At 40.0% G+C, this 26842-nt stretch overlaps 1 protein-coding gene across 5 annotated transcripts in view; it reads left to right on the top strand.

Moving 5' to 3' along the window:
• The window catches only part of tmem63c (transmembrane protein 63C), a 94520-nt gene that overhangs the window by 47467 nt on the left and 20211 nt on the right, over positions 1-26842 (top strand). Inside the window, exons 1-6 of one of the 5 annotated variants that reach the window (XM_062042113.1) lie at positions 3720-4403; positions 10977-11155; positions 12607-12686; positions 21306-21393; positions 23641-23678; positions 24335-24477. In XM_062042113.1, the coding sequence (XP_061898097.1) occupies positions 3737-4403; positions 10977-11155; positions 12607-12686; positions 21306-21393; positions 23641-23678; positions 24335-24477 (1195 nt within the window). In that variant the 5' untranslated portion in view covers positions 3720-3736. Of the gene's footprint in view, positions 1-3719; positions 4404-8424; positions 8514-10929; positions 11156-12606; positions 12687-21305; positions 21394-23640; positions 23679-24334; positions 24478-26842 lie in introns of those variants that run through there. The other 4 variants (XM_062042117.1, XM_062042116.1, XM_062042118.1 and 1 more) reach the window with 4 other exon arrangements.

Here is a 26842-nt window from a genome sequence, read left to right as displayed (position 1 = left end):
GGACAGTCCGGATTTTTAATGCCCTGTCCGGCGTCCGGCGTCCGGCGTCCGGCGCAGCATCAAGCCGGACACGTATTTGTCCTCCTTTTTGAGGCACTAGGCTTGAAGAGCGGAGTTTTTTCATCTTTGCTGGGCTGCAGCACAATAGCCAATCATAGACCGTAAAAAAATGCCCCCAACGCAGTAACATATCAAATGATTGGCTAAGAGCATTGTCGAATACAAATCTGCTTATCATTGGTTAAAAAGGTAAACAAGGGTCCAACGTTCCCTCTAAGGTGCGCGCCTGCGCAATTGCGCACCGCTCACGCGTCCTCAGCGCACTGCAAATTAATGCCGCGCAGGAAATCAAAAATCCCATCTGAACTTTAAACAAAATAAACATATTACAATTTATTCTGTATGATTTTGCAATGCAACTCTGTGAGTGACAAGTGACAACAAGAGTGGCCCCAATGAATAAAACAATCTTTGTCAACACAGTTCAATTATCGTCTGTCGAGACACTTTACGGACAGGAATTCCATCAATCACTTTATTGGGCAAAACTGTTTGTAACCACACCAAAAACAAGAACTGGTAATTTTCTGCCATACAAACCAGGCTTAAATCAACTTTGTCATCCGTCATATCAACAGAAGCCGCTCGCTCGCTCACCTGCACCAACACACGCACTCATGGCACTTAGCCAGTGCTGCGTTTATGGCCACAAAAAAAGTCGGACAGCCCCAACGCCTCACAATGTGTAAATGCCAGGTTGTAACACTCTGACTCCACAATCAGATGTGTGCTTATTTTACTGCCATTTATTAAGAATGTTAATCTAAGGATATTATTCATGAAATATTGTCACTAGATTTCATAAATGCTAATAAAAAGATGTATTTTACAGACAGAAAGTTACAGGAACTAAATGTAATCTCTGAAAGGGGTAACATTTCTTTTAAAGGCAGGACCCACAGCCAGACATACAATACCAGCACATAGGTCATGAAAAACATGTCTTTTTCTTATTGTAATTGTAAGGGGGCAAAATCACTTACACTACCGTTCAAGTTTGGGGTCACGTTGAAATGTCCTTATTTTTTAAGGAAAAGCACTGTACTTTTCAATGAAGATAACTTTAAACTAGTCTTAACTTTAAAGAAATACACTCTATACATTGCTAATGTGGTAAATGACTATTCTAGCTGCAAATGTCTGGTTTTTGGTGCAATATTTACATAGGTGTATAGAGGCCCATTTCCAGCAACTATCACTCCAGTGTTCTAATGGTACAATGTGTTTGCTCATTGGCTCAGAAGGCTAATTGATGATTAGAAAACCCTTGTGCAATCATGTTCACACATCTAAAAACAGTTTAGCTCTTTACAGAAGCTATAAAACTGACCTTCCTTTGAGCAGATTGAGTTTCTGGAGCATCACATTTGTGGGGTCAATTAAACGCTCAAAATGGCCAGAAAAAGAGAACTTTCATCTGAAACTCGACCGTCTATTCTTGTTCTTAGAAATGAAGGCTGATCCACAAAATTGTTTGGGTGACCCCAAACTTTTGAACGGTAGTGTATATCAGAAAATTATTTTAATAAAACATTTAAATTGTTATGATGTCACGTTTGGGACAGGTGTGACGCTGGTGTAGCCACAGTGTGCACGTCTGATGTTGCTCACATGTGCTCCACTGAATGCTCAGGGAGTTTGTGCGTTTGCTCACACACATGAAAAATTAGAGGGAACATTGCAAGGGTCCATGTGCTGCTGCGGCATGACATTGACAGAAAGTTAGCATCATACCAAAACGCAAGACCTCGTTTAATTCTGAATGGATAAAAGAGCACGAATTTATAACGAAAAGCAGTCGAGACTCATTCCATGGCTTCTGCACACTTTGTCGATGTGATGTCGACGTAAGTAGTCAGGGGAAAGCTGCAATTGAACGGCATGCGGGTACGGATAAACATAAAAGTAATAAACGTGCGGCAGGTACCTCTTCAATGAGGACATTTTTTCGTGAAGTTTTGTCGCCCCTGGATGACAAGATAACCGCTGCGGAGCTGTGCAAGGTGTACCATGCTGTAAAGCATCACCAGTCCTACAGACTGCAGCATGAAAGTGGACCGGGAGATTTTCAGTGACTCGCCCACAGCTACAGGGATGGCCTGTGGCCGAACAAAAGCCAAGGCATTGTGCGAGAACGTCATCGCTCACTATTCGGTACAGGAACATACCGACTACATAAAAGAAAACAACCTACCCTTTTCCGTGGCAACCGACGCCTCAAATAAAGGAACAAACAAGTGTTTTCCCATTGTGGTAAGGTATTTCACTTTGTTTGTTACAATCTCCTTTGTTGTTTGTATAAAAGGTTATTCAGGCTTTTTTAAAAAGCATTTTTTTTTAAATTATATATGTTACCTGTTAATTGTTGTTTACATTTAAGTCCACACATGTTATGCTTTGTGGCACTCTGCACTTGAAAAGATTCATCTCAGTGGTCACTTTTTGAACACCACAATGTATTGAATAAATACAAATACTGTTAACAAACACTTGACTTTAATATTTGTTCCTATTCAGCCACACAAACATCATCTATAAACCACTCAAAATTGTACTATATATAAGAGTATACCAGAGTCCTATGTACACCATAGTAATTTATTGATATGCCGCATAATGTCCTCCTTTTTGGTGTCATGGAAATGGTCACCCTACGAGTACAGCCTACACCAAATACTTTCCAAAGCATCTTTCTTCAACTTAAAGGGAAACTGAATTTATTTGAAATGTTGTGTATCGTTTACAATCATTATGAGAGACAAGAACACATGTCTTTTTTTAGATTTTAAAGATGATTAAAAAAAAACGCTTGGAAGATGCGGCTAAGGGGAGTCACCGTTTTAGCCATCAAAGCTCTCTAAAACAACTTCAAAACCCTCCATCAATGTTTTATATACACGCTTCTAGTAGATATATAATGTAGTAATAGACATTCATAACAAAATGTAATATGTACAATATTTACCTTATTTTGGTCATTTTAAGCATTGCCGGAACTCATTTCCGCAGTGCATTTATTTCCATTTCTATAGCAGCACTTCCGACTTCCGGCAACAAATGTGTGTTCCTACTTCTGTAAACGAACGCGACTGTTTTCAAATCATGGCAGACTTGGTAAAAGACAACAAAGACGATTATTTTTGGACAAATGAGGATTCAAAACTTTATCTTTTTGAAGCTGAATATACGGAGGGGGAACTAATGCTTATAGAAGCGAGCACGAAGAGAGGCGGAAACGTTGGAGCAGACGGAAGCCAAGCGAGTGTGATCGGCAAAACTTTGACGCTGTAAATGTGGAACTTGGAGCCAAGCTATTTCGACATAAATGGATGTCTTACCCAAAATAAAATGGAAAAAACATCCCCGGCCAGCTGGACCAAACGCACAAATGTCTATCGAGTGAGTCACTATAATATTGATCATAATACACACAACACATAATGCGTGTTATTAAAACTACAGTACATGTAGTTGATATTGAGCCAGCTGTGTACAAACAAAACATGAAATGTGGGCTAATATTTTACAGATACTGTAGTATGATTGTTCAAGTTTTTCAGTCAGTATAGATTGGTGCCCTATCGCAGTGGTCCCCAACCACCGGGCCGCGGTAATGGTATTTTTTTTTTTTTTTTGTCATAAAGAAATACAATCATGTGAGAGAGTGAGATCCAAGATGGCGCCAGTATGTGCTAAGGCTTGCCGTCTCTCGCTGTCAGTTTTGCTTGTTTTTGTGCTGTTCGCGTCTTTTGTTGTACCTGTCAACTCACTGTTTGTGTATGACCGCCAAACGCTGTTGGATCTTTGTCCCTCTCACACGGATATGATCAACTTCGACGTTAGTTTTACGACGTCCCAGTCAGCTTCCTCACCTGGCCGGATTCCTGCCTTCCTTTTTCGCCCTCTGGCTCCTCTCCCCCGGCGAAAGCGTCATCGGCGCCGCGGTAAACGTGGCGGCCAGCTGGTGAAAGTTAGGGCACTCCTGGCCCGGCTTTCCGTGACTTCCCGAAGGAGGTATGGACCGGTACCTGGTTTCTTCCTGCACCCACGTTTGCTGGATCCCGCCGGGTCCTGGATTGTTCCTGTCGTCGGCCTGCAGGGGGAAGCTCGCCCGCCGCGCTCCTGCTGTCCCCGCCCCCGGAGGTGCGGAGTGAATTCCCGCCACCTGCGGGCTCTGTGTCGGGCCCCACCCAGATCAGCACCGGCCTTGGATGCGCCGGCCCCCGTTAAGTTCGGTCTTGTTAACGCAAGATCCTTGACAAACAAAACATTTATCCTGAAGGATTTATTCGTCTCCCGCGGACTGGACTTCCTCTGTGTGACGGAGACTTGGCTGAGAACTGGTGAGTTCGCTCCTCTAAATGAACTTTTATCACCGGAGTGCTCGTATTTTAATTCTCCGCGGTCGTCTGGCCGAAAAGGAGGAGGATTAGCAGTCGTTTTTAAAAATGACTTTAAATGCCGTCAGATCCGCCTGCAATCCTCCTTTTCAAGCTTCGAACTATGCATGTTTGAGCTGGGTCTTTCTGATGTCGTCCTGTGTGCTGTAGTTTATCGACCACCCAAGTACCACAAAGACTTCATAAATGACTTTTCTGAATTTCTGGCCGAAATTCTGCCCAAATATGATCGTGTTCTTATTGTTGGTGACTTTAATATTCACACCTGCTGCCCAGACGAACCTCTATCCAGGAGCTTCCTGAATGTCATTGACTCTTTTAATTTTATACAGTCTGTATCTGGTTCCACACATGAACGTGGGCATACACTAGATCTCGTATTGTCTCATGGTTTTAATGTTGACAATGTCGTTGTTGGTGATGCTGTGTTTTCTGATCACAGTCCTGTTATGTTTAATTTAAGTTTGGACCCTGATGTGAAACCACTTGCCGTGCGTCATGGGCGTGTTATTAGGTCTGACACCGCAGCCACCTTCTCCCCTTTATTCACTGTCTCCATGCAGAGTATATCACACTCTGCAGACACTGAACAATTGATGTGCTCTTTTCTTTCTACATGTTCTGAGGTTCTGGATAGTATAGCGCCCCTCAAAGCTATACGTCCAAAGCCAAAACAGGAGCCTTGGCTCAATGAAACCACACGCACAGCTCGGCGTGAGTGGCGAAGGGCGGAGCGCAAGTGGAAAGGGGATCACTTGGAGGTCTCTTATCAAATTTTAAAAGAAAACTGTCAGAACTATCAAAGTGTGGTTAAAGCTGAAAAAACAAAATATCTGTCAGACTTAATTTTAAATAGTATCAGCAAGCCACGTGTTCTTTTTAATACTATTAGTTATGTTCTTAATCCGAATCCAGCCACTTTACTGGAGATGACAAGTGAAACTTGTGAAACATTTCTCTCCTTTTTTAACGATAAGGTTGCTTTTATTCGGGCAAATCTTTCTCGCTCTCCATTGAGTTTTAATGTGGCCACTCAGTGCTCGGCTGTGTTTAGTCAGTTTGAGCCTGTGTCCATGCCTGAGCTTACAGGAATAGTCCACAAACTGAAACCCTCGTCCTGTCCCACAGACCCAGTACCCCCTCGCTTTTTTAAAGAAATCTGGGGCACTATTGACTTGTCTGTTAGGGACATCATCAACAGCAGCTTGATTTCTGGCTGGGTCCCCTCTTTTTGTAAAAGAGCTGTTGTCGAGCCTTTGATTAAAAAAACAGGTCTAGATCCGACATGTTTGTCAAATTATCGGCCCATTTCCAAATTACCTTTTGTGTCAAAAATTCTGGAGAAATGTGTTTTAGCGCAGCTGCAGCCTTTTTTAGATGAAAATAGCACTTTAGATCCATTTCAGTCTGGATACAAGGCTTTGCACAGTACTGAATCTGCACTTTTAAAGGTTTTTAATGACTTGCTTTTAATGTCTGATTCTGGTAGCTCTGCCATTTTAGTGCTTTTAGATCTTACAGCTGCCTTTGACACAGTCGACCACACAATTCTTTTAGACCGCCTGAGAGACTGTGTGGGTGTCAGGGGGACTGCATTAGAGTGGTTCAGATCCTACCTGTCAGAGAGGTCCTTCTCTGTCAGGCTGGGGGACGCCACCTCTTCTTCTGCTCCGCTTTACTGTGGTGTCCCCCAGGGATCCATTCTAGGCCCCATCCTGTTTTCCTTGTACATTCTCCCTCTTGGAGAGATTTTTAAGAAACATGGAGTGTCTTATCACTTTTATGCAGATGACTGCCAAATGTATATGCCAATTTCAAAAGGCCACGGCCCCCTGACACCCCTTCTCAACTGTCTATGTGATGTCAAGGCTTGGTTAGCCCAGAATTTTTTAATAATGAATGAGGGAAAAACGGAAATTTCAGTTTTTGGTCCGGCCCTCACTGACTTGGGACCATTGCAAAATCATGTGCGTCCCAAAGTCACCAGCCTTGGCGTCACTATAGACAGCGATTTTAAATTTGACAAACAAGTCAATGGCGTTTTAAAATCGTGTTTTTATCATCTTCGTCTTTTAGCAAAGGTAAAACCATTTTTATCTTTTAACCTTTTTGAACAAGTCGTGCATGCTTTTATTTCAAGTCGCCTAGACTACTGCAATGCACTTTATGCTGGCATTAGCCAAAAAACTCTCTCCCGGTTGCAGTTAGTCCAGAACGCGGCAGCACGACTTTTAACAGGGGCCAGGAAACGTGAGCATATAACCCCAATTCTTCGGAGTTTGCACTGGCTCCCTGTTCATTTTAGAATTGATTTTAAATCCTTGCTGTTTGTTTTTAAAGCTTTACATGGACTGGCACCTCAGTATATCTCGGACCTCATCCAAATTTACACTCCTGCGCGCGCTCTGAGGTCCGAGAGCCAGCTCCAGCTCGTGGTGCCCAGGACGAGACTTAAAACCAGGGGAGACAGGGCCTTCTCTGTGGTCGGCCCTAAACTCTGGAACACTCTGCCCCTCCATGTTCAAACTGCTCCCACAGTGGAGTGTTTTAAGTCTCGTCTAAAGACCCACTTTTATTCTTTGGCTTTTAACACTACGTGAGTTGTGTGGTCTTCTGTCCTCTGTTGTCCTGTGTGGTTAGGGTTAGGGTTATAAATTTTGATGTCTATTTTACTGTTTTAATTGGTTTCACCCTTTAAAATCGTTTTTAATCATATTTATTTTTTATATTGTCTCTGTATTGGTTTTCTATTCATTTATTCTTTGTTTTTATTCAGTCATTGGTGTAGCATAATATTGTTTTTAATATTGTTTTTAATATAGTTTTTAATATTGTTTTTAATATTGTTTTTAACATGGCTGTGCAGCACTTTGGAAACATTCTTGTTGTGTAAATGTGCTATATAAATAAAGTGGATTGGATTGGATTGGATGTGTGCTTACGGACTCTATCCCTGCAGACTGTATTGATCTATATTGATATATAATGTAGGAACCAGAAATATTAATAACAGAAAGAAAAACCTTTTGTGCGAATGAGTGTGAATGAGTGTAAATGGGGGAGGGAGGATTTTTGGGTTGGTGCACTAATTGTAAGTGTATCTTGTGTTTTTTATGTTGATTTAATAAAAAATAAAATAAAATAATTTAAAAAAATTGTTTTTTTATTATTTCTTGTGCGACCCGGTACCAATCGATCCACGGACCGGTACCGGGCCGCGGCCCGGTGGTTGGGGACCACTGCATTAAAGTATGACTTCTGTTTGTTTTCAAATATGGGTTTTTGGGGTGTTTACGTGTGTCTTGTCATGAAAGACTTCTCCAGCGAAACCAGTGACGGGGGCTAATTTATTTCTTCTTTTAAAGGGGGCGCTAGAGAGTCATTTTTGAAATTTCGTGTTTGGGACCCCGAAAATTTTTCAGAATTCCGCCGGACCTAACTATTTTGTTAAATTCTTTTGTCAAATTCAGTTAAACCTACTTTTATATCGAACATGCTTGTGCTGTGTATCATAACTGATTTTATTTTAAAAAAGAGAACTCAAGTCATGAAAATCGCTTATTTTCTTAGCCCCTCCACAAATCAGTCCAGCCCCCTCGTGCCCAGGGAGAGAACACCGTCCCGTCTCCAAGAAGCACTATAGTACACTTTACCCATTTTTCACACTGTAACTATGCAGTTGTCGAACATAATAGTCGTTCATAAAATACAACAACAAAATTAATTAATTAATTAAGGAGAAGGCAAAAACATTAGCAATTTACAGCTGCGTTATCTGTAGCTGACTAATCAATGGTTGGCATCGGTCCAAGCTTTATTTTAAGATGTAGTAAAGGTTTCTTTTTTATTTGTTTTTTGGGTTGTTGTTTTTTTACAAATAAGGGTTTTCTTTTATCATGTCATAAAGACCCATAGCTTCAAAACTCTGTCACTGAACAGCTAAGTAAACAAATGAGGGAGATGATAGATTTATCTTACGTTTGATGGTCATGAACTGGCTCCAGTTCATTTTTGATATTGTAATCGGGAACCTTTAAAGAAACCTGGGAAGTTGTAAGTACAATATGGAAAGTAAAAACTTAGAATCTAGGTGCAATTATGATCGAGCATAGGGGTCTTCAGCCTCTTTGTTGAGGCTCTCCCCAGAGCATTTTTTTTAAAGAGTTGTATAATTTCCGACTGCCGTTAATGTACACAGGCTAATTCCTGACTGGTTTTTGGTGTGTGAAGAAGGCAAGAAAAAAGGGAGTATGTGTGCGGGGAGAGACAACGTAGCAGCACCAAGTCATGTTTTTTGATGATTTCTAACTTTATTTCAATGAATATCTTCTGCTTCTTTTCAGCACTGTTCTGCACACTCACTTTCTTTGTCCCCATGGTTGGAAAAACCAAGTTATTTCTTTGTGGCTGCTAGCTAATGCTAGTGAGTGAGAGACCGGATGTTTTGATTAAATTTCACGCGGGGTTCACTGTGACATTCCTTACCCCAAGTAATGGTGAGGAAGCTCGTAACCCGAGTTTTTGCGAACAACCGACAGCATAACAATTAGCCGAGAGACAGCTTATATCCTTTACAGTTACTGTACTATCATCAAAGCATTATATTACTGTACTATCATTAAAGCATTACATTTGACCTCTTAGCGGACATGTTAGCTTAACTTTCACCTCTAAATCCTGACATTAAAGGTCTACAGAAATGAGATTTTCTTATTTAAACGGGGATAGCAGATCCATTCTATGTGTCATACTTCAACATTTCGCGATATTGCCATATTTTTGAGCTTAACTTTCACCTCTAAATCCTGACATTAAAGGCCTACAGAAATGAGATTTTCTTATTTAAACGGGGATAGCAGATCCATTCTATGTGTCATACTTTAACATTGCGCGATATTGCCATATTTTTGATGAAAGGATTTAGTAGAGAACATCGACGATAAAGTTCGCAACTTTTGGTCGCTGATAAAAAGCCTTGCCTGTACCGGAAGTAGCGTGACATCACAGGTTGTGGAGCTCCTCACATCTGCACATTGTTTACAATCATGGCCACAAGCAGCGAGAGCGATTCGGACCGAGAAAGCGACAATTTCCCCATTAATTTGAGCGAGGATGAAAGATTTGTGGATGAGGAAAGTGAGAGTGAAGGACTAGAGGGCAGTGGAAGCGATTCAGATAGGGAAGATGCTGTGAGAGGCGGGTGGGACCTGATATTCAGCTGGGAATGACTAGAACAGTAAATAAACACAAGACATATACAGTATATACTCTATTAGCCACAACACAACCAGGCTTATATTTAATATGCCACAAATTAATCCCACATAACAAACACCTCCCCCCTCCCGTCCATATAACCCGCCAATACAAATCAAACACCCGCACAACACACTCAATCCCACAGCCCAAAGTACCGTTCACCTCCGCAGAGTTCATACAGCACATATATTTCCCCAAAGTTACGTACGTGACATGCACATAGCGGCACGCACGTACGGGCAAGCGATCAAATGTTTGGAAGCCGCAGCTGCATACTCACGGTACCGCGTATCCAACTCAAAGTCCTCCTGGTAAGAGTCTCTGTTGTCCCATCTCCACAAGCATGCGTATCCAACTCAAAGTCCTCCTGGTAAGAGTCTCTGTTGTCCCAGTTATCCACAGGCCAATGGTAAAGCTTGACTGTCATCGTTCGGTAATGTAAACAATGAAACACCGGCTACGTGTTTGTGTTGCTGCAGCCGGCCGCTAATACACGGCTTCCCACCTACAGCTTTCTTCTTTGCTATCTCCATTGTTCATTAAACAAATTGCAAAAGATTCACCAACACAGATGTCCAGAATACTGTGGAATTTTGCGATGAAAACAGACGACTTTATAGCTGGCCACAATGTTGTCCCAAAATGTCCGCTACAATCCGTGACGTCACGCGCAAACGTCATCATACCGAGACGTTTTCAGCCGGATATTTCCCGGGAAATTTAAAATTGTACTTTATAAGTTAACCCGGCCGTATTGGCATGTGTTGCAATGTTAAGATTTCATCATTGATATATAAACTATCAGACTGCGTGGTCGGTAGTAGTGGGTTTCAGTAGGCCTTTAAGTATTCAGACATAATGTAATTAGCTATGTAACAATATAGAAATTTCATAACACTGTGACGGTATTGTTGAATGTGCTCAAAAAGTACTTATACACACTGAAATATTAAAAAAATAATTCTCAATGTTAATGTGCCTTGAATGCATGTTATCATAAGCTAGCAAGCAATCAGCGCCCTAGCTGCTGCTCTAGAAAATCTGCAGATTTAGTACGTTTTTCAACATGTCATGATCAGTCTCAGTTTTATAATAATTAAAATAAGAAAAAGTAAAACTAACGTCAGGAATTTTCCCGCATTTTGTCATGATCCCACATTCCTAACTATAACATTTAAAAAGTAGTACTATCTGTGCTCTATATTTTTAGGTATGGTCCAGTGCTGATGGCTGACCCTGCACTATTCGTGTCCACAGCGCCCCCTGCGGAAGGGAGGCCATTAGAGCTGAGCGTACTGGGCCTCTGGGACTCACATGGGGATGACAACAGTACGGCTGAGAGATGCTACCGCTCACACTCCAGCAGCAGTGTACTACAGGGTCTGCCCTTTGGCGGGGTGCCCACTGTCTTGGCCATCAATGTGGTCATGTGGATGGTGAGTATCCATCCATCTATCCATTTTCTACCGTTTTTCCCGTTCGGGGTCGCGGGCGGTGCTGGAGCCTATCTCAGCTGCATTAGGGCGGAAGGCGGGGTACACCCTGGACAAGGCGCCACCTCATCGCAGGGCCAACACAGATAGACAGACAACATTCATTCAATTTAGTGTTGCCAATCAACCTATCCCCAGGTGCATGTCTTTGGAGGTGGGAGGAAGCCGGAGTACCCGGAGGGAACCCACACAGTCACGGGGAGAACATGCAAACTCCACACATATTTAAATTACAATCACACGCTATTTTTGTATTCTCCTGCAAAGCTCAGTGAAAACCTCTAAAATGTCAATGTACAGGCAGAAAAACAAACGTTCTGAATGCCGCATGTTAAACTGCTTTTTCTCCTAGAATAAATGATGTTTACAAGCACACAGGCAGATATTTTCCTCTAGTTTGCCAGATAATAATAGGCTTCCGCTTTCTGCTGTCAGCGAACTGACTTCCGCTGCCAGGCTCCATTCTGCTCTGATATCGCTCTCGATCAGCCACCTCCGTGTTTTAATTGGCCCATTTCATCACTGACTGGTTGTCAAGGCAACACAGAGGCTTGAGCACTGTCTCTTAATGACAAGCATGAGTCAAAGCATGCCCCCCCACCCCCAACGCACCCTAGGTGGCAGGAGCACGCCTCTGCATCAATTCCATCATCACACAAGAGTAACTCATCTGAGACATTGAGGGAGTGCGTGCCTACACATTAAGACAAAGTCAAATAAAACAACATAGAGACATTGGCTGTGAAGACAAAAGAAAATGGAGGGTTTATGTAAAAAGTTTGCAAATGTAAACGCTCCTGATTAGTCAAGGTTGCTCTGATTGCTTATTTATGTGAAGGATAAATCATTCATCAATTACAGGAGCTTTTCCCCTATTAGCATGGATGTATGCACTACCCACCAGGCTGAAAGTCCTCTCAACTCAACAGCCAAAATCTATTCAGGTTTAATCCCTGATTTAATTATGTGACTGAAGAATTCCAATTTTTAATCGAATCCTATTTTTGTGGGTGGCAATTTTCCACGGCAGAATAGTTTTTTGCTATTGACCGAATTTCTCCTTACGAGTACACTCCATGTGTTTGCGTGTGCACACTTACCTGCCTTGTCGTTTCCACAACAACCACACACATTACTCAAACAGAAGAAGATGTTGTGCAATAAAATAAATAATATGCAGTAACACACACTTCTGTAAATAGGATAGTTCATGGTGACATTTGTATGGTGTTATATATCTTTTACTGCACACCTGCCGTTGGGACAAATTACACTGCAACATCATTAGGGATAATTAACATAATTATAGTACGCGTGTCACAAAACAATGCCTGATGTGATTGTTTACAAACTTGTTTGTGTAATGAATTGTGGATGTCTTGTGTGGTTCACAGTTCCTTTTGCTCATCTTCTCCTGTCTGAGGAAGGCAGCTTGGGATTATGGCCGTCTGGCTCTGTTGATGGAGAATGACAGGTGAATTCATGTCATTGTTAAAAAATGTGTTAGAGCTGCTTCTTGGTGAGCCTTGGCAACATAGATGAAGGAATAGTCCCCCAGTGGAAGCACTCATATTGCAGCCTGTAGCTCCCCCTGCTGAGTGTATAGAGAATTACATGTGACCATAAAAAAGACAATCCATCCATCAATTTTTTACCGCTTGTTCCCTTCGGGGTCGCGGGGGGCGCTGGAGCCTATCTCAGCTACCTTCGGGCGGAAGGCGGGGTACACCCTGGACAAGTCGCCACCTCATCACAGGGCCAACACAGATAGACAGACAACATTCACACTCACATTCACACACTAGGGCCAATTCAGTGTTGCCAATCAACCTATCCCCAGGTGCTAAAAATAATATTTTCAAAAGAGTTGTTTGTTAAATTAATGACATACTTTGTCAAGAATTCAAAATCATTTTATTCTGCAGAAAAATATTTAAATCCCACTGGATTGCATCAACAATGTCAATGTATTCAAACTAGTTTGTGTTTTTCTCAGCCCAAACACATATTTTTCGGAAATATTATGGACTTCTTTCAAACAAGAGGAGTTTAGATTTTATTCTCAATAAAAAGCATGTTATGAAGAAATTGCTGTTAGAACACATTTGATACTTTTTTTTGGAATGTTGTCGATCATTCACAATCCTTATGTGAGACAAGCACACATATGTTTTTCATATTTTGAAAATGCATTCTAGATTGTAAATAAATGCCAGCAAAAGTCAGCTAACAATGGAGGGTATTACCATTTGCTCTACTCCGCCTATAAAGCGCTTTAAAAAAAAACATCTAAAAAGCTCCAACAGCGTTTTACGTACATACTGTAAGTATATATGAAATATAGTAACGGGCACATTCATAATAACATGTAATAATTACGTATTTGATCATTTTAAGCATACGGCGGCACAATAATTGGAGGATGTGCTACAAATTTTAGAAGATGAGTCATAAGCAGATCCAGCAAGTAGCACTATTGCTGCTAAGTTCTAAACAAGAAATACAAACTACTAACATAATAAAACAATCACTTACTGTATAATATGTGCTCTTTGTGCGATGCCGACTGATGGGATGTTTATAGCTACCTGTTATGATGAATTAATCATAATCCTCACGCAGGTTAAAAAAAAAAAAAAAAGTGGACAGAAATGTGCATCTTTTTGTGTTTTTCTCGAGATCTCCGGGTCCAATTTGAATGTCAAAGTTGACTAACTTATCGGTTTATGGCCACAAACTTCTACTATACAAGTGAGAGGCTTGATTTATAATCTAGAATAAATGTTTACCAACTCAGAGGCGATGGAGCAGCGCACTGGCTCGGTATGTAAATAGGTGCATAAGCCTTACCTTTCTGTGATTACGGTGCCACTATAAGTAGTTCCTTGGCCTTAGTGCTTATAAGAACAATATCCCTAATATTTGGTTAATATTAGAGATGTCCGATATTATCGCCCGATAAATGCTTTAAAATGTAATATAGGAAATTTTCGGTATCGGTTTCAAAAAGTAAAATTAATGACTTTTTTTAAAATGCCGCTGTACGGAGAGGTAAGTACAGAGCAGTTGCGTCTCCAAGTCAGCAGCCCCTCCCTTCTCCCCTTTCCCACACACAACACAGGAGTTGACGACTGCATCATGAGCGGTTTACTGGCGACGCTTGATGACCTCATCAAACCGCCGCACGCAGAGCATAATAACAACAAGAGTGTGTTGTTGCCGGTGCTGTAGCCGTGGCTAACAAGCGAGCTCGGTGACTGACTAACGACCAATGTTCCCTCTAATTTTTCATGTGTGTGAGCAAACGCACAAACTCCCTGAGCATTCAGTGGAGCCCATGTGAGCAACATCAGACGTGCACACTGTGGCCACACCAGCGTCACACCTGTCCCAAACCTGACATCATAACAATTTAAATGTTTTATTAAAATAATTTTCTGATGTAAGTGATTTTGTCCTCTTACAATGACGATAACAAAAAAACATGTTTTTCATGACCTATGTGCTAGTATTGTATGTCTGGCTGTGGGTCCTGCCTTTAAAAGAAATGTTACCCCTTTCAGAGATTACATTTAGTTCCTGTAACTTTCTGTCTGTAAAATACATCTTTTTATTAGCATTTATGAAATCTCGTGACAATATTTCATGAATAATATCTTTAGATTAACATTCTTAATAAATGGCAGTAAAATAAGCACACATCTGATTGTGGAGTCAGAGTGTTACAACCTGGCATTTACACATTGTGTGGCGTTGGGGTTGTCCGACTTTTTTTGTGGCCATAAACGCAGCACTGGCTAAGTGCCATGAGTGCGCGTGTTGGTGCAGGTGAGCGAGCGAGCGGCTTCTGTTGAAACGACGGATGACACAGTTGGTTTAAGCCTGGTTTGTATGGCAGAAAATTACCAGTTTTTATAGATAAAAGTTTTTTTACTCATGTTTTTGGTGTGGTTACAAACAGTTTTGCTCAATAAAGTGATTGATGGAATTCGTCTCGACAGATAATTGAAATTGTGTTGACAAAGATTGTTTTATTCATTGGGGCCACTCTTGTTGTCACCTGTCACTCACAGAGTTGCATGGTGGAAGGGGAGGGGTTAAGGGGGAGGAGTATATTTATAGCTGGAATTCACTGAAATTCAAGTATTTCTTTTATATATATATATATATATATATATATATATATATATATATATATATATATATATATAAAATAAATACTTGACTTTCAGTGAATTGTAGCTATATATATATATATATATATATATATATATATATATATATATATATATATATATATATATATATATATATATATATATATATATATACGCACACATATAAATAAAAGAAATACTTGAATTTCAGTGTTCATTTATTTACACATATACACACATACAGTAACACTCCTCTACTCATTGTTGTATTTGAAAGTGCAATGCTTTGCAGCCAGTAGCACAGCCTTTGAAGGAGCATTGGTATGGGCAGTGTAATATTCTGGGTTGGAGTCAATAACCAGGCGAGGTGATGAAGTTACGTCTCTTTACTTCATACTTCAGAACCGACTCCCACACTTGCCGTCAGTGTGCGCAATACAACGTAAACCGTTGGCCAACCAAAAAGTGACCACAGAACACTATACCCAACATTCACCAGGAAATGGCAACAAACAACTTAGATCACTCTATTACAGGCAGCATCTGTGAAATTTAATTTACAGGAAAAGAGTGAGTTTAGGGTTGAATTGTCCATCCTCGTTCTATTCTCTGTCACTCGTCGTCGCCATGACTGTCTCTTCTTCGTTCTTCTGCTTCGTCTCCTTGTTGTTGTGTGTGCAGTTGTGCACTCGCCAAAAGCCGTAGATGTTATAACGTGACTGGGCCGGCACGCTGTTTATATGAAGGAAAAGCGGACGTGACGACAGGCTGTCCTCACTCAGGATCCGCACGGACTTCAAGGGGGCATGCCTTAAGTCCGGCTGGAAATCGGGAGAAATTCGGGACAATGGTTGTCCCGGGAGATTTTCGGGAGAGGCACTGAAATTCGTGAGTCTCCCGGAAAATTCGGGAGGGTTGGCAAGTATGGTTGTAGTGGGTATCAGGATTATCTCAGGAAGAGCATGTCCCAAATTCCAAGCTGCTGTTTTGAGGCGTGTTAAAAAAGATAATGCACTTTGTGACTTCAATAATAAATATGGCAGTGCCATGTTGGCACTTTTTTCCATAATTCGAGTTGAAGTTGTTCTCTTATTTTGGAAAACCTTGTTACATTGTTTAATGCATCCAGCGGGGCATCACAAAAAAATTAGGCATAATAATGTGTTAATTCCACAACCGTATATATCGGTATCGGTTGATATTGGTATCGGTAATTAAGAGTTGGACAATATCGGAATATCGGATATCGGCAAAAAAGCCATTATCGGACATCTCTAGTCAATATGCAAGTCACGACATGTAAATGGAGTATTGTTGGCACTTAGATATTTGTTGTTCAAATAGAGAGTGCAATACAGAAAAAACGTATTATTATTATTGTTGGTGGTTTGTGGAAGTTTTTTAGAGAGCTTTATTGGCGCAATAGATGACTCCTATTAGCTGCATTGTTAGCCACCTCGTACTTGCCGTATATTACAAATTAGAATGCATAAAAAAGAGAAAGACATGACTTCTTGTCTTACATTAGGATTGTAAATGATAGGCAGGCAACATTTTAAAAATAATTGCAGTTCCCTTTAAGGCCCGTTTACATTAGACCCTTTTAACTGAAAATATATCAAAACTGTGTGACTTAGAGCGGTTTTAAGCATTATCGCAAATATTTGAAAATGCGGTTCTGAAGTAGAATTTTTTTTAAATACAGTAGTAACTTAACTTACAAACTTTTAACTCAAAACACCTGTATCTCAAATCAACGTCTCCCATTGAAATGCCTTGACGTCAATTTAATTGGTGCTCGGCCCCCCAAAACAGCATAGATTTAACATGTAACATGCCTTTAAAAATGAAAAACAAACTTTTAAGATAGTACAATTGTATGAAAAACAACTACAGTAGTTTTATGAAGTAATGCAATGATAATGTGCAGCATTTACCTTGGAGAGTGGACTTCTACAGTCTCTCCCTTCAGCTGCTTGACTGTCAAACAAGCCATCAGCAACTTCTCCATATTTTGATGGATAAATGTCTGCCGTTTTGATATTATTTTAACATCCATGACTTGACTTGCTTCAGTATGGTGCAGGCTAGCAGTGACACACTTGTACCGCTTCGCCAACTTGACTACACAATATTTATTTATGTAATTCAATAAAGATCATCCACTACTTTCTCTCAGTACTGTCCTTCATGCTCACTTACTTCAAATGGTTGGAAAACAATAAATTATGTCAATCTCCAGCTACTCTTGACCTAAGTAAGACCAGAGGCCTCATGTATTAAACCTGGCGTATGCCCTTTTTTGCAGCAAAATTGAGATGTATTAAGAGTGAACTAAATGTGGAAATGTGCGGTGCCTCACGCCAACTTCATGGCTGGCGTACACACAATTCTACATGCTATGGATACTTTAGCGACACACAGGTGTGGTCGTTCAGGTTTTGCCAAAATTTGATTTGAATAATGTACAAAATTAACTTTTGGCCAATGAATTTAATGCTTCATATTCATATTTGTGAAGAGGTCTATTCATTTATCTAGATCAGGGGTGTCAAACGTATGGCCCGAGGGCCGGATCAGGCCCGCGAACAGGTTTTATCCGGCCCGCGGGATGAGTTTGCTAAGTATAAAAATTACCCTGAAATTTTTGAATGAAGGAAACAGCTTTTCTAAATATGTCCACTAGATGTCACAATAGCAAATCTTTGTAGATGATGCTACATATGTAAAAAAATAATAAAATAAACCACATGATGTCAAGGAAAATGATCAAACTACATAAATAACATCCTGTAATTTGATTTTGATATCATTTTTTTATCTTGATAGATTGAAAATTAACACCAATGAGTTGACTGATGAACATTATCACATAATTTATTCAGCAAATATACCGTATTTTTCGGAGTATAAGTCGCACCGGCCGAAAATGCATAATAAAGAAGGAAAAAAATATATATAAGTCGCACTGGAGTATAAGTCGCATTTTTTGGAGAAATTTATTTGATAAAACCCAACACCAAGAATAAACATTTGAAAGGCAATTTAAAATAAATAAAGAATAGTGAACAACAGGCTGAATAAGTGTACGTTATATGACGCATAAATAACCAACTGAGAACGTGCCTGGTATGTTAACGTAACATATAATGGTAAGAGTCATTCAAATAACTATAACATATAGAACATGCTATACGTTTACCAAACAATCTGTCACTCCTAATCGCTAAATCCCATGAAATCTTATACGTCTAGTCTCTTACGTGAATGAGCTAAATAATATTATTTGATATTTTACGGTAACGTGTTAATAATTTCACACATAAGTCGCTCCTGAGTATAAGTCGCACCCCCGGCCAAACTATTAAAAAAAAACTGCGACTTATAGTCCGAAAAATACGGTAAACAACATCCTGTAATTTGATTTTGACATCATTTTTTATCTTGATAGGTTGAAAATTAACACCAATGAGTTGACTGATGAACATTATCACATAATTTATTCAGAAAATATAAATAACGACATACAACGATAGACTACTATTAACCGCAACATATAAGTGTAAAAAAAACAACAACAACATTATGATTTGTACAATTTCAGAAGGTGCTTGTTCTATTTTTAAACAAAGAAAACAATCTGAAGTTGTCTTTATTTTTAAGATATTGTGCTGTGATTTTACCAGTCCGGCCCACTTGGGAGTAGATTTTCCTCCATGTGGCCCTCGATCTAAAATGAGTTTGACACCCCTGATCTAGATGATCATTTTGCCACCTATTGCTGTCACAATGTGTTCCTGTGACTCCAGCACATGTGCTTGGCCAGTCGGGTGAACAGCTGCAACAGCCGGTGGTTGCGGCACAAAGCCACCAGAGATAGTAGAGAAATGGCCCGACTTTATGTCACGTGGCAGCTACCGCAAATATCTCTTTTGTGTCGTAATAATAAATTGAGTAATCAAACATGATTCAGTCTGTCGTATCCCTTTTGATATGCTGGAATGTTTAAATTTAAAAGATTTTAAACCAAATGTTAAATAATTTTCACACAAAACTAATTTGGCGGTGAGCCGGCTACTGTAGGAACACATTTTGTTGTAAATTACATAAATTATATTTATATTGGGGGTAATCAAGAGTTATCCACTTCTTCCAAAGTTTTACGTATCATGCAGCAACTACTGTATCTTTTTAAACGGGGTGAACACTACTTTATCTCCAGTCCCCTTGTCTGTTTTGGCCTCACCTGTCAGGACTTGGACTATGGCGTGGTTTGTTCTCCCGTGGTGCAAATGATTTGGACCGGACATGGCGTGAAGTTAAATACATGATTTAATAATAGACTCAAAAAAGGAATGAACAAAAGGCGCGCACAAGGGCGGAAGTACAAAACTTGGCTATAAAAACAAAAACTCGCACAAAGGCAGAACTATGGACATAAGACAAAACTTGCAAACTATGGCATGAATAAAGAAAACTTACTTGGACGAGAAAAGGGCATGAAAAAGAGCAGCATGGATCATAAGGGTGTGTAGAGAGTGTGATGTCACCAGGCTGACTTCCTGGAGACAATGGGCTTAAATAATAGTGACATGATTAGTGAAAACAGGTGCGTGACTCAAAACGTGAAACAGGTGCGTGACATGACAGGTGAAAACTAATGGTTGCTATGGTGACAAAACAAGAGAGTGAAACCAGGAACTAAAAAGCGTCCAAAAAACAAACAGCACATGGCCAAACAAAAACATGATCAACACAGACGTGACATCACCCATCTTCTTATTCACATTCTTCCTGATGTAGTACCACTTATTTCTTATTTGTTTCTGCGTGCGGTTCTCTGACTCCACAGCATTGACAGCCTCGCACACTTTATCCCACTCAATCCTCTTTCGTTCGCTGGGAACACCACAGGACAGCCTGCTAGAGTATATTTTGTTGTGAGCCTCACTTCAGCAAGAAGCACCTCCAACTTCTTGTTGGTGAATTCCTTCTATTTTCGCTGTTTTGCTCATTATCTTTGGGTTTTCTGGTTGTGCAGAGTGTGAGATTTAAGGTGCATGGTTGATTTAAATATTATTTGCGTATTCTAACGGGGACGTGGACAGGGAGTGGCCAGCCACTCCATTATGTGTGCTCAATTCCACATTGATTGGGATGTACAAAAGATATGTGCGTGAATTGATGCGTGCACACGTTTTAATACTGTCAATCTGAATTTTTGAGTATATATTTTTTTAGTAGGAAATCTACCCAAGTCTTAATATATGAGGCCCCAGATTTTTTGGCCGAATCTTACAGGGTTTATTGTGACATTTGGTATGTGGATGTTGGTAGCCCAAATTTTTGCTTGCAATTTAAAGCATAACAATTAGTTGAGAGATAGCTCTTATTTTAAAACACTCTTAAGTTGAGGTATCACTTTAGTGGCATTACTGATCTCATGTATACCCCAAACTTATTCGTCCATACAAACATAAGACATTCATGATAACACCACTTACAGGTCCAGCATACAGATTGCAGTGTTTTCAGTCATTGTTTGTTGAAGTTACCGAAAACATTTTTACAAGGGGAAGGAGCCAATTGGGTCAGATTGTTTAAATATAATTTTCTATGACGCTCATAGTCCATTACTTTATCCAATTAGCTTCACACTTTCATGGTCCAGGGATTGCTATGATACAGTATGCTGAGATAGATTCCCCTCATTTGATTTTTTTTTAATCGAGTATTCATCCAGTAGCAACTTTCAGCATTCGCCGTCTATTTCAGGACTATTTGAAATAGTTATGTTGCCTATTTTAGGGTGCCTACAGAGAAATACCTACAATGGCTTGAATAGGAAAGGGAATTTACTGTATATTTGTATTCAAACCTCGGGAATGACGTGTCTGCTTTTGATTTTTTTTTTTGTTGTTGTCTGTACATTTTAGCCTTACATCTCTGTTCTATGGAGAACCAAGTGAGAAAGAGAAGTCTCCTTCGGAGTCCAGCCCTTCGGACTCAGAGACAAAGGACATGGTGAGTTTTGACAGTGTGGTAAAATTTTCATGAGCAACTATCACCTTGTGGCCTTGATATCATTTGTACATGTAAAAAATGCAGTATCGCTGTTTCCCACAGGACTGAAATCTCAGTTGTAAGTGGTAAATTTGTTGTCATCTAATTTACATAATTTGCATAGTGACCATTACACATGTACCTGCTGCGATACAGTACATCTCCCAAGTCCCCAAAAGTGTACAACAAGACCAGACAATGTCACTATTTGTAGCTAGTCACTTTTATGAAAATGGAAATCTCGGGAGGTCTGAATAATCAAGAAATGTCGCCACTAAGTTGTAACAACACTGATCCTTGCACCTGTTATGTCTTCTTATTCTCTGACAGACTAAGAGCCTGATCTACTAAGATCCAAATACCACGCGGCAAACAGCGTTTTCAAACGATAAAATTGCGTGTACTATTGGTGAGCATGTTGCGTGTAATCTACCAGGGCTGAGTGAGCAATTGGTAACTGGTGCAGACAGCCTTATTTAAATGATATTCTTTCATGTAATACACAGCTTTCACCACGGACACACCCATTTACTGCACATTCATGTTACTATGCTCTTGTGGCATTTACTACTTTTTGAAACATGCAGCAGACACCCATCCATCCATCCATTTTCTACCACTTGTCCATCTCGGGGTCGCAGGGGTGCTGGAGCCTATCCCAGCTGCGTTCGGGCAGAAGACAGGGTACACCCTGGACAAGTCGCCACATCATCACACTTTCACACTCACATTCACACACTAGGGCCAAATTAGTGTTGCCAATCAACCTATCCCCAGGTGCATGTCTTTGGAGGTGGGAGGACGCCGGAGTACCCGGAGGAAACCCATGCAGTCACAGGGAGAACATGCAAACCACACAGAAAGACCCCGAGCCCGGGGATCAAACCTAGGACCTTCTTATTGTGAGGCACACGCACTAACCCCTACAGCAGACAGGGACTATTTTTTATGGGAATTTTAGATGCAGTCCTGCTGTGCATCTACAACGGACCACACTTTTTTTACCGCGTTGAAAGTGCGCTCATGGCACTAACTGCGAGCTTGCCCTGGAATGTTTCAGACACAAGCAAATGCATCTTGCATTTTTTTTTCATGTAGGAGATATGTTAAGAATATTTCTTATAGATGAAAAAACAAACATCATCAAAAAAACGCCAGCAGACACCAAAATGCATCAATTGAATTTGTTTTAATCAGCCCCTTAAGCCCTAATATGTGTATTTTTGACAGTCTATATATATTAAGTAGACACACACATATGGACGGAGAATTCTCTGAACACCTCTCTCACAGACAGCCGTGTGTAACTGCGTCAATTTTCACATACTTTTCAGACATGCTGCATAAAGATGCAAAATAGCGCCAGCGGGCAGTTTCAGCCTGGATAAATCACATTGCGTGGTCTGAATAATTATGTTCGCATCTTCTCCTCCCAGTATCGTGGCCGTTCTGATGATCAACATACAGGTATATTCTGCATATTCATTAAGACAGACACGCTAAATGGACTGCGCTCCTTATTTTGCTAACTTAAAGAGGAACTGCACTTTTTTGGAAATGTTGCCTATCATTCACAATCATTATGAAAGACATGACGACAGATGGATTTTTTTTTTTTTAATGCATTCTAACTTTCGAATAAATGTAAATAAACGTCAGTTTACAAAATCAAATAAATAACCATTCAAAAAGTGCCAACAATACTCTGTTTACATTTTGTGATTTGAATATTAACCAAGTATTAGTGATATTGTTCTTATAGGCGCTAGCGCACACAAATTATTTATAGCGGCGCCGTGATCGCTACCGTGTGTCCTTGTGTTTACATCATCGAGCGGTCTGCTCTTTCCTCGCTTTCCTGCTCCCTGTAAGTTTAATGTAGATCATAAATAATGCCTCTCACCTGGAAAATAGATGGCTGAGAATACAATCTGGCAAGTTAGGACACTTTGACAGCAATTTAGGACCTGGAACTGACAAGAACGACACAAAAAGACGCTTGTCATAATGCACGCAAACCTTTATTACAGTAGATCAGGAGGAGGTACATATGAGTTGTGTGACCCAAAAAGAGTTACAAAGCCATCTGCTGTACAGAGTTGTCATGACGGTCCTATTATATTGTGTTTATGAGGCCGCAACAAATGAATAAAAGTATAGCAAACAGTAAGTATTGTTTAAACTGCTTTGTGCTTTTATATGTTACAGGGTTTTTGCTCATGGCTGAAATCTCTTTTCCATATGAAGTAAGTTAACCTTTGAAATCCGTTTTGTCCTTTCCTCCATCTTTGTACAAGCCCTCAGTCCTCAAAGCTGATGTCACCCTAAAACCTAAAGTCATGTTCTCTCTCATTTACAAGGGAAAACAAACACGTCTGGCCTCACGCAACCACTGGTGCCGTGGTTCCCCACTGAATATTTGCACTTTGCTGGACTCTGACTGACATAACAGATTCAGGGCTGTAAAAAGCTATTTCCCCGGTGTCCATTGGTTTCCATAGTGTTATGGTGGGGTTTGGCTGCCTGTTTTTAGCTCTCGTGCCAGTGGCCAACTCTGGGATCCCTGGGAAAAGTGTAAAGCCACCCTGCAAGTTTTTCATGTGTGTGGGCTGCTGTGAGACCAGCGTGCACCTCTATCCCTATTCTTGCCCTTCTTTTTATATTCTATTTTACATTACTCAACTTCCTGTCCGGTCACCACAACCCCTGACACCAAAGTAGTGGTGGCACCACTTTATTATTATGAGGTCGAGTGGGAGTAGACCAGCTCTGTATTCAATTATGTATTATTAAAAGCTAATTGTCATTTGGCGCATCTTTTCATCGTTTGCAACCTTTCATTTGTTAAGGACTTTCTTCAAATGGCGCCACAGCTGTCACAGTTGTTGCTTTCTTTCTGCAGAGACGAGGAGATCCGTAGCAAGTGCGGCATTGACTCCGTTACATACCTGTCCTTTCAGCGCCATATCATACTGCTCATGACCGTGGTGTGCCTGCTGTCACTGGCCGTGATCCTGCCTATCAACCTTTCCGGGAATCTCTTGGGTATTTCTTGAAATTAATTTCTTTTTTATTTGATAGGTAAATTGCAAAATACATTTATTGCACAGACCAGATATAGCTACAAGCTGAGTTTCATATATTGTCCCTGAGCAATGTCAAAGTGACAGCAGGTTAAAAATACATTTACGAATAAAATATAAAATACAAATGAAAAAAATCACCTCAACAATAACAGCAGAAAGATCACGGTCTAATAGATATACGTTACACATTATATAGAACTACTGACTACAAACCGGATGATCCTTCAACCATTTATTTATGTTCAATTTAAAATGTTGTCAAGTGCAACAATCTCAATTAGTTTAATTGTAAAGCATTGCATATCCCTGCTGCTCTAAATAAAAAGCCAATTCATCCAAATGCTGTGGATCTAAAACTGACGTATCAGTTTTTTGGTCGTCATATTCTGTTTCAAACATCAGAGGCAGATAGAAAACTTCACAGATTTGGGTAAAAACAAAAATGTTTTTACTCATATTAACCAAATTGGTCCTCACTGCAGATTAAGGGAAATATTTCAAAGATGTATTTCTTAATCATTTTGATGATTATAGTTTAGAGCTGTTATAATGCCAAAATTTAGTAAAGTATCTCATAAAATATGAAAAATAGTTTCTGTATTTTTTCCAACCATAAGGTCTGTTGGGGTCTATTTTCATACAAAAGGCGCACCGGATTATAAGGCGCATTAAAGGGGTTTGAATATGATTTTAAATTTTTTTAAAAACATTTCCTTGTAGTCTACGTAACATGTAATGCTGTTTTTTGGTCAAAATGTTGCATGGATTATGATTTATAGACCATCTTCAAGCCACTTTTTGACTGTCTCTTCAGGATGCGCCATTTTGTGGGCGGTTTTATTTACGTGGCTCCACTTTGATAGCATCTTCTCCCTATCATCTCTTGTTGTAGTTTTTAGCGCTTCCCTAACGAACCCACCGACAGATTAAGTCTGAACTATACACTTACTTTGTATTAGAAATGGCAACCGTGAAGGATGTAAGAAGATAGAGAAAAAGAAGGAGATAATTGACTAAGGCGCGGACTACAATGGCGGACATACGCAAATTTTCCGGACTTATGCAGATCACAGATACACAACAACAGGTACCAATAGGTAAGGAAATTTGGTTTTGCATAATAGGGCGAAACAAAACAGCAGATCCATCCATCCATCCATTTTCTACCGCTTGTCCCTTTTGGGGTCGCGGGGGGTGCTAGAGCCTATCTCAGCATTCGGGCGGAAGGCGGGGTACACCCTGGAAAAGTCGCCACCTCATCACAGGGCCAACACAGATAGACAACATTCACACTCACATTCACACACTAGGGTCAATTTAGTGTTGCCAATCAACCTACCCCCAGGTGCATGTCTTTGGAGGTGGGTGGAAGTCGGCAGATATGTGTCCTAATTGGTGCCATTTTGGGGTTCTTATACAAACACCATATTAATACATAAGTTGAAGCACAGTACATCGGACTATGTTAGCTGTAATGCTCTGATTATCCATCAAGTGGTTTACCAAAGTTATACTAAACATTTTGACAGATTTTTGAGCGCCATGTATAATGTTATATATTCTCAATGAAACGTCAAAGTTTTGGTCTTGCTTGCTTACCGGCACTAGCTAGCGTCATTTATTGAACAGGCGTCAATCTGCAGTCCACACATCTCTTATATGTGACTGCCATCTACTGGTCATACTTATCATTACAAATATATGTATTACACCATGTACCATATAAAATTGGTTTAAGGTCAGTAAGCACAACCAGAATTAATACATACATTAGGCGCACTGGGTTATAAGGCGCACTGTGGAATTTTGAGAGAATGAAAGGATTTTAAATGTGCCTTGTAATCTAAAAAAACGGCAAAAAGATTAATGTAAAATACTGCTCCTCGAGTTAATCAAAAAATTATCTGCAAAAACTTCCTTAACCTTTAATTGGTCTATTTGTCCTAATTGAACCCCTGAAGCTGGATAACTTTTACATAATAATTCTAATTTACAGATGTCAAACTGAAGTCCACATTATTTTATGCGGCATCAAAAACTGATAGTGTGTCAATAAGGCATTGTAAAAAGAAATTGTACCGCGTGCAACTGCACTTCTTCATTAATTCAAAAAGCTGTTCGAAGCATTTGTAATGTTTTTTTAATTAAATATATAATATACAATTGCTGAACTTTAATAGCTGCTTGTCACCTTGATTTGTGATTGGAAAGCAATGTCTCCATCAGTTTGTTGGCATACAATATGATAATAATCAAATGAAAGGGGCAATTGTGTATTAACATCATGTGGCGATTATACATTTACATGGTTTTGCAGTTTTAAG

Source organism: Entelurus aequoreus, linkage group LG03 (genome assembly GCF_033978785.1).
Source record: "Entelurus aequoreus isolate RoL-2023_Sb linkage group LG03, RoL_Eaeq_v1.1, whole genome shotgun sequence".
Taxonomy (NCBI): Eukaryota; Metazoa; Chordata; class Actinopteri; order Syngnathiformes; family Syngnathidae; genus Entelurus; species Entelurus aequoreus.
Note: the sequence above shows the minus strand (reverse complement) of the source record. Positions and strands in the feature narration are given on the sequence as shown.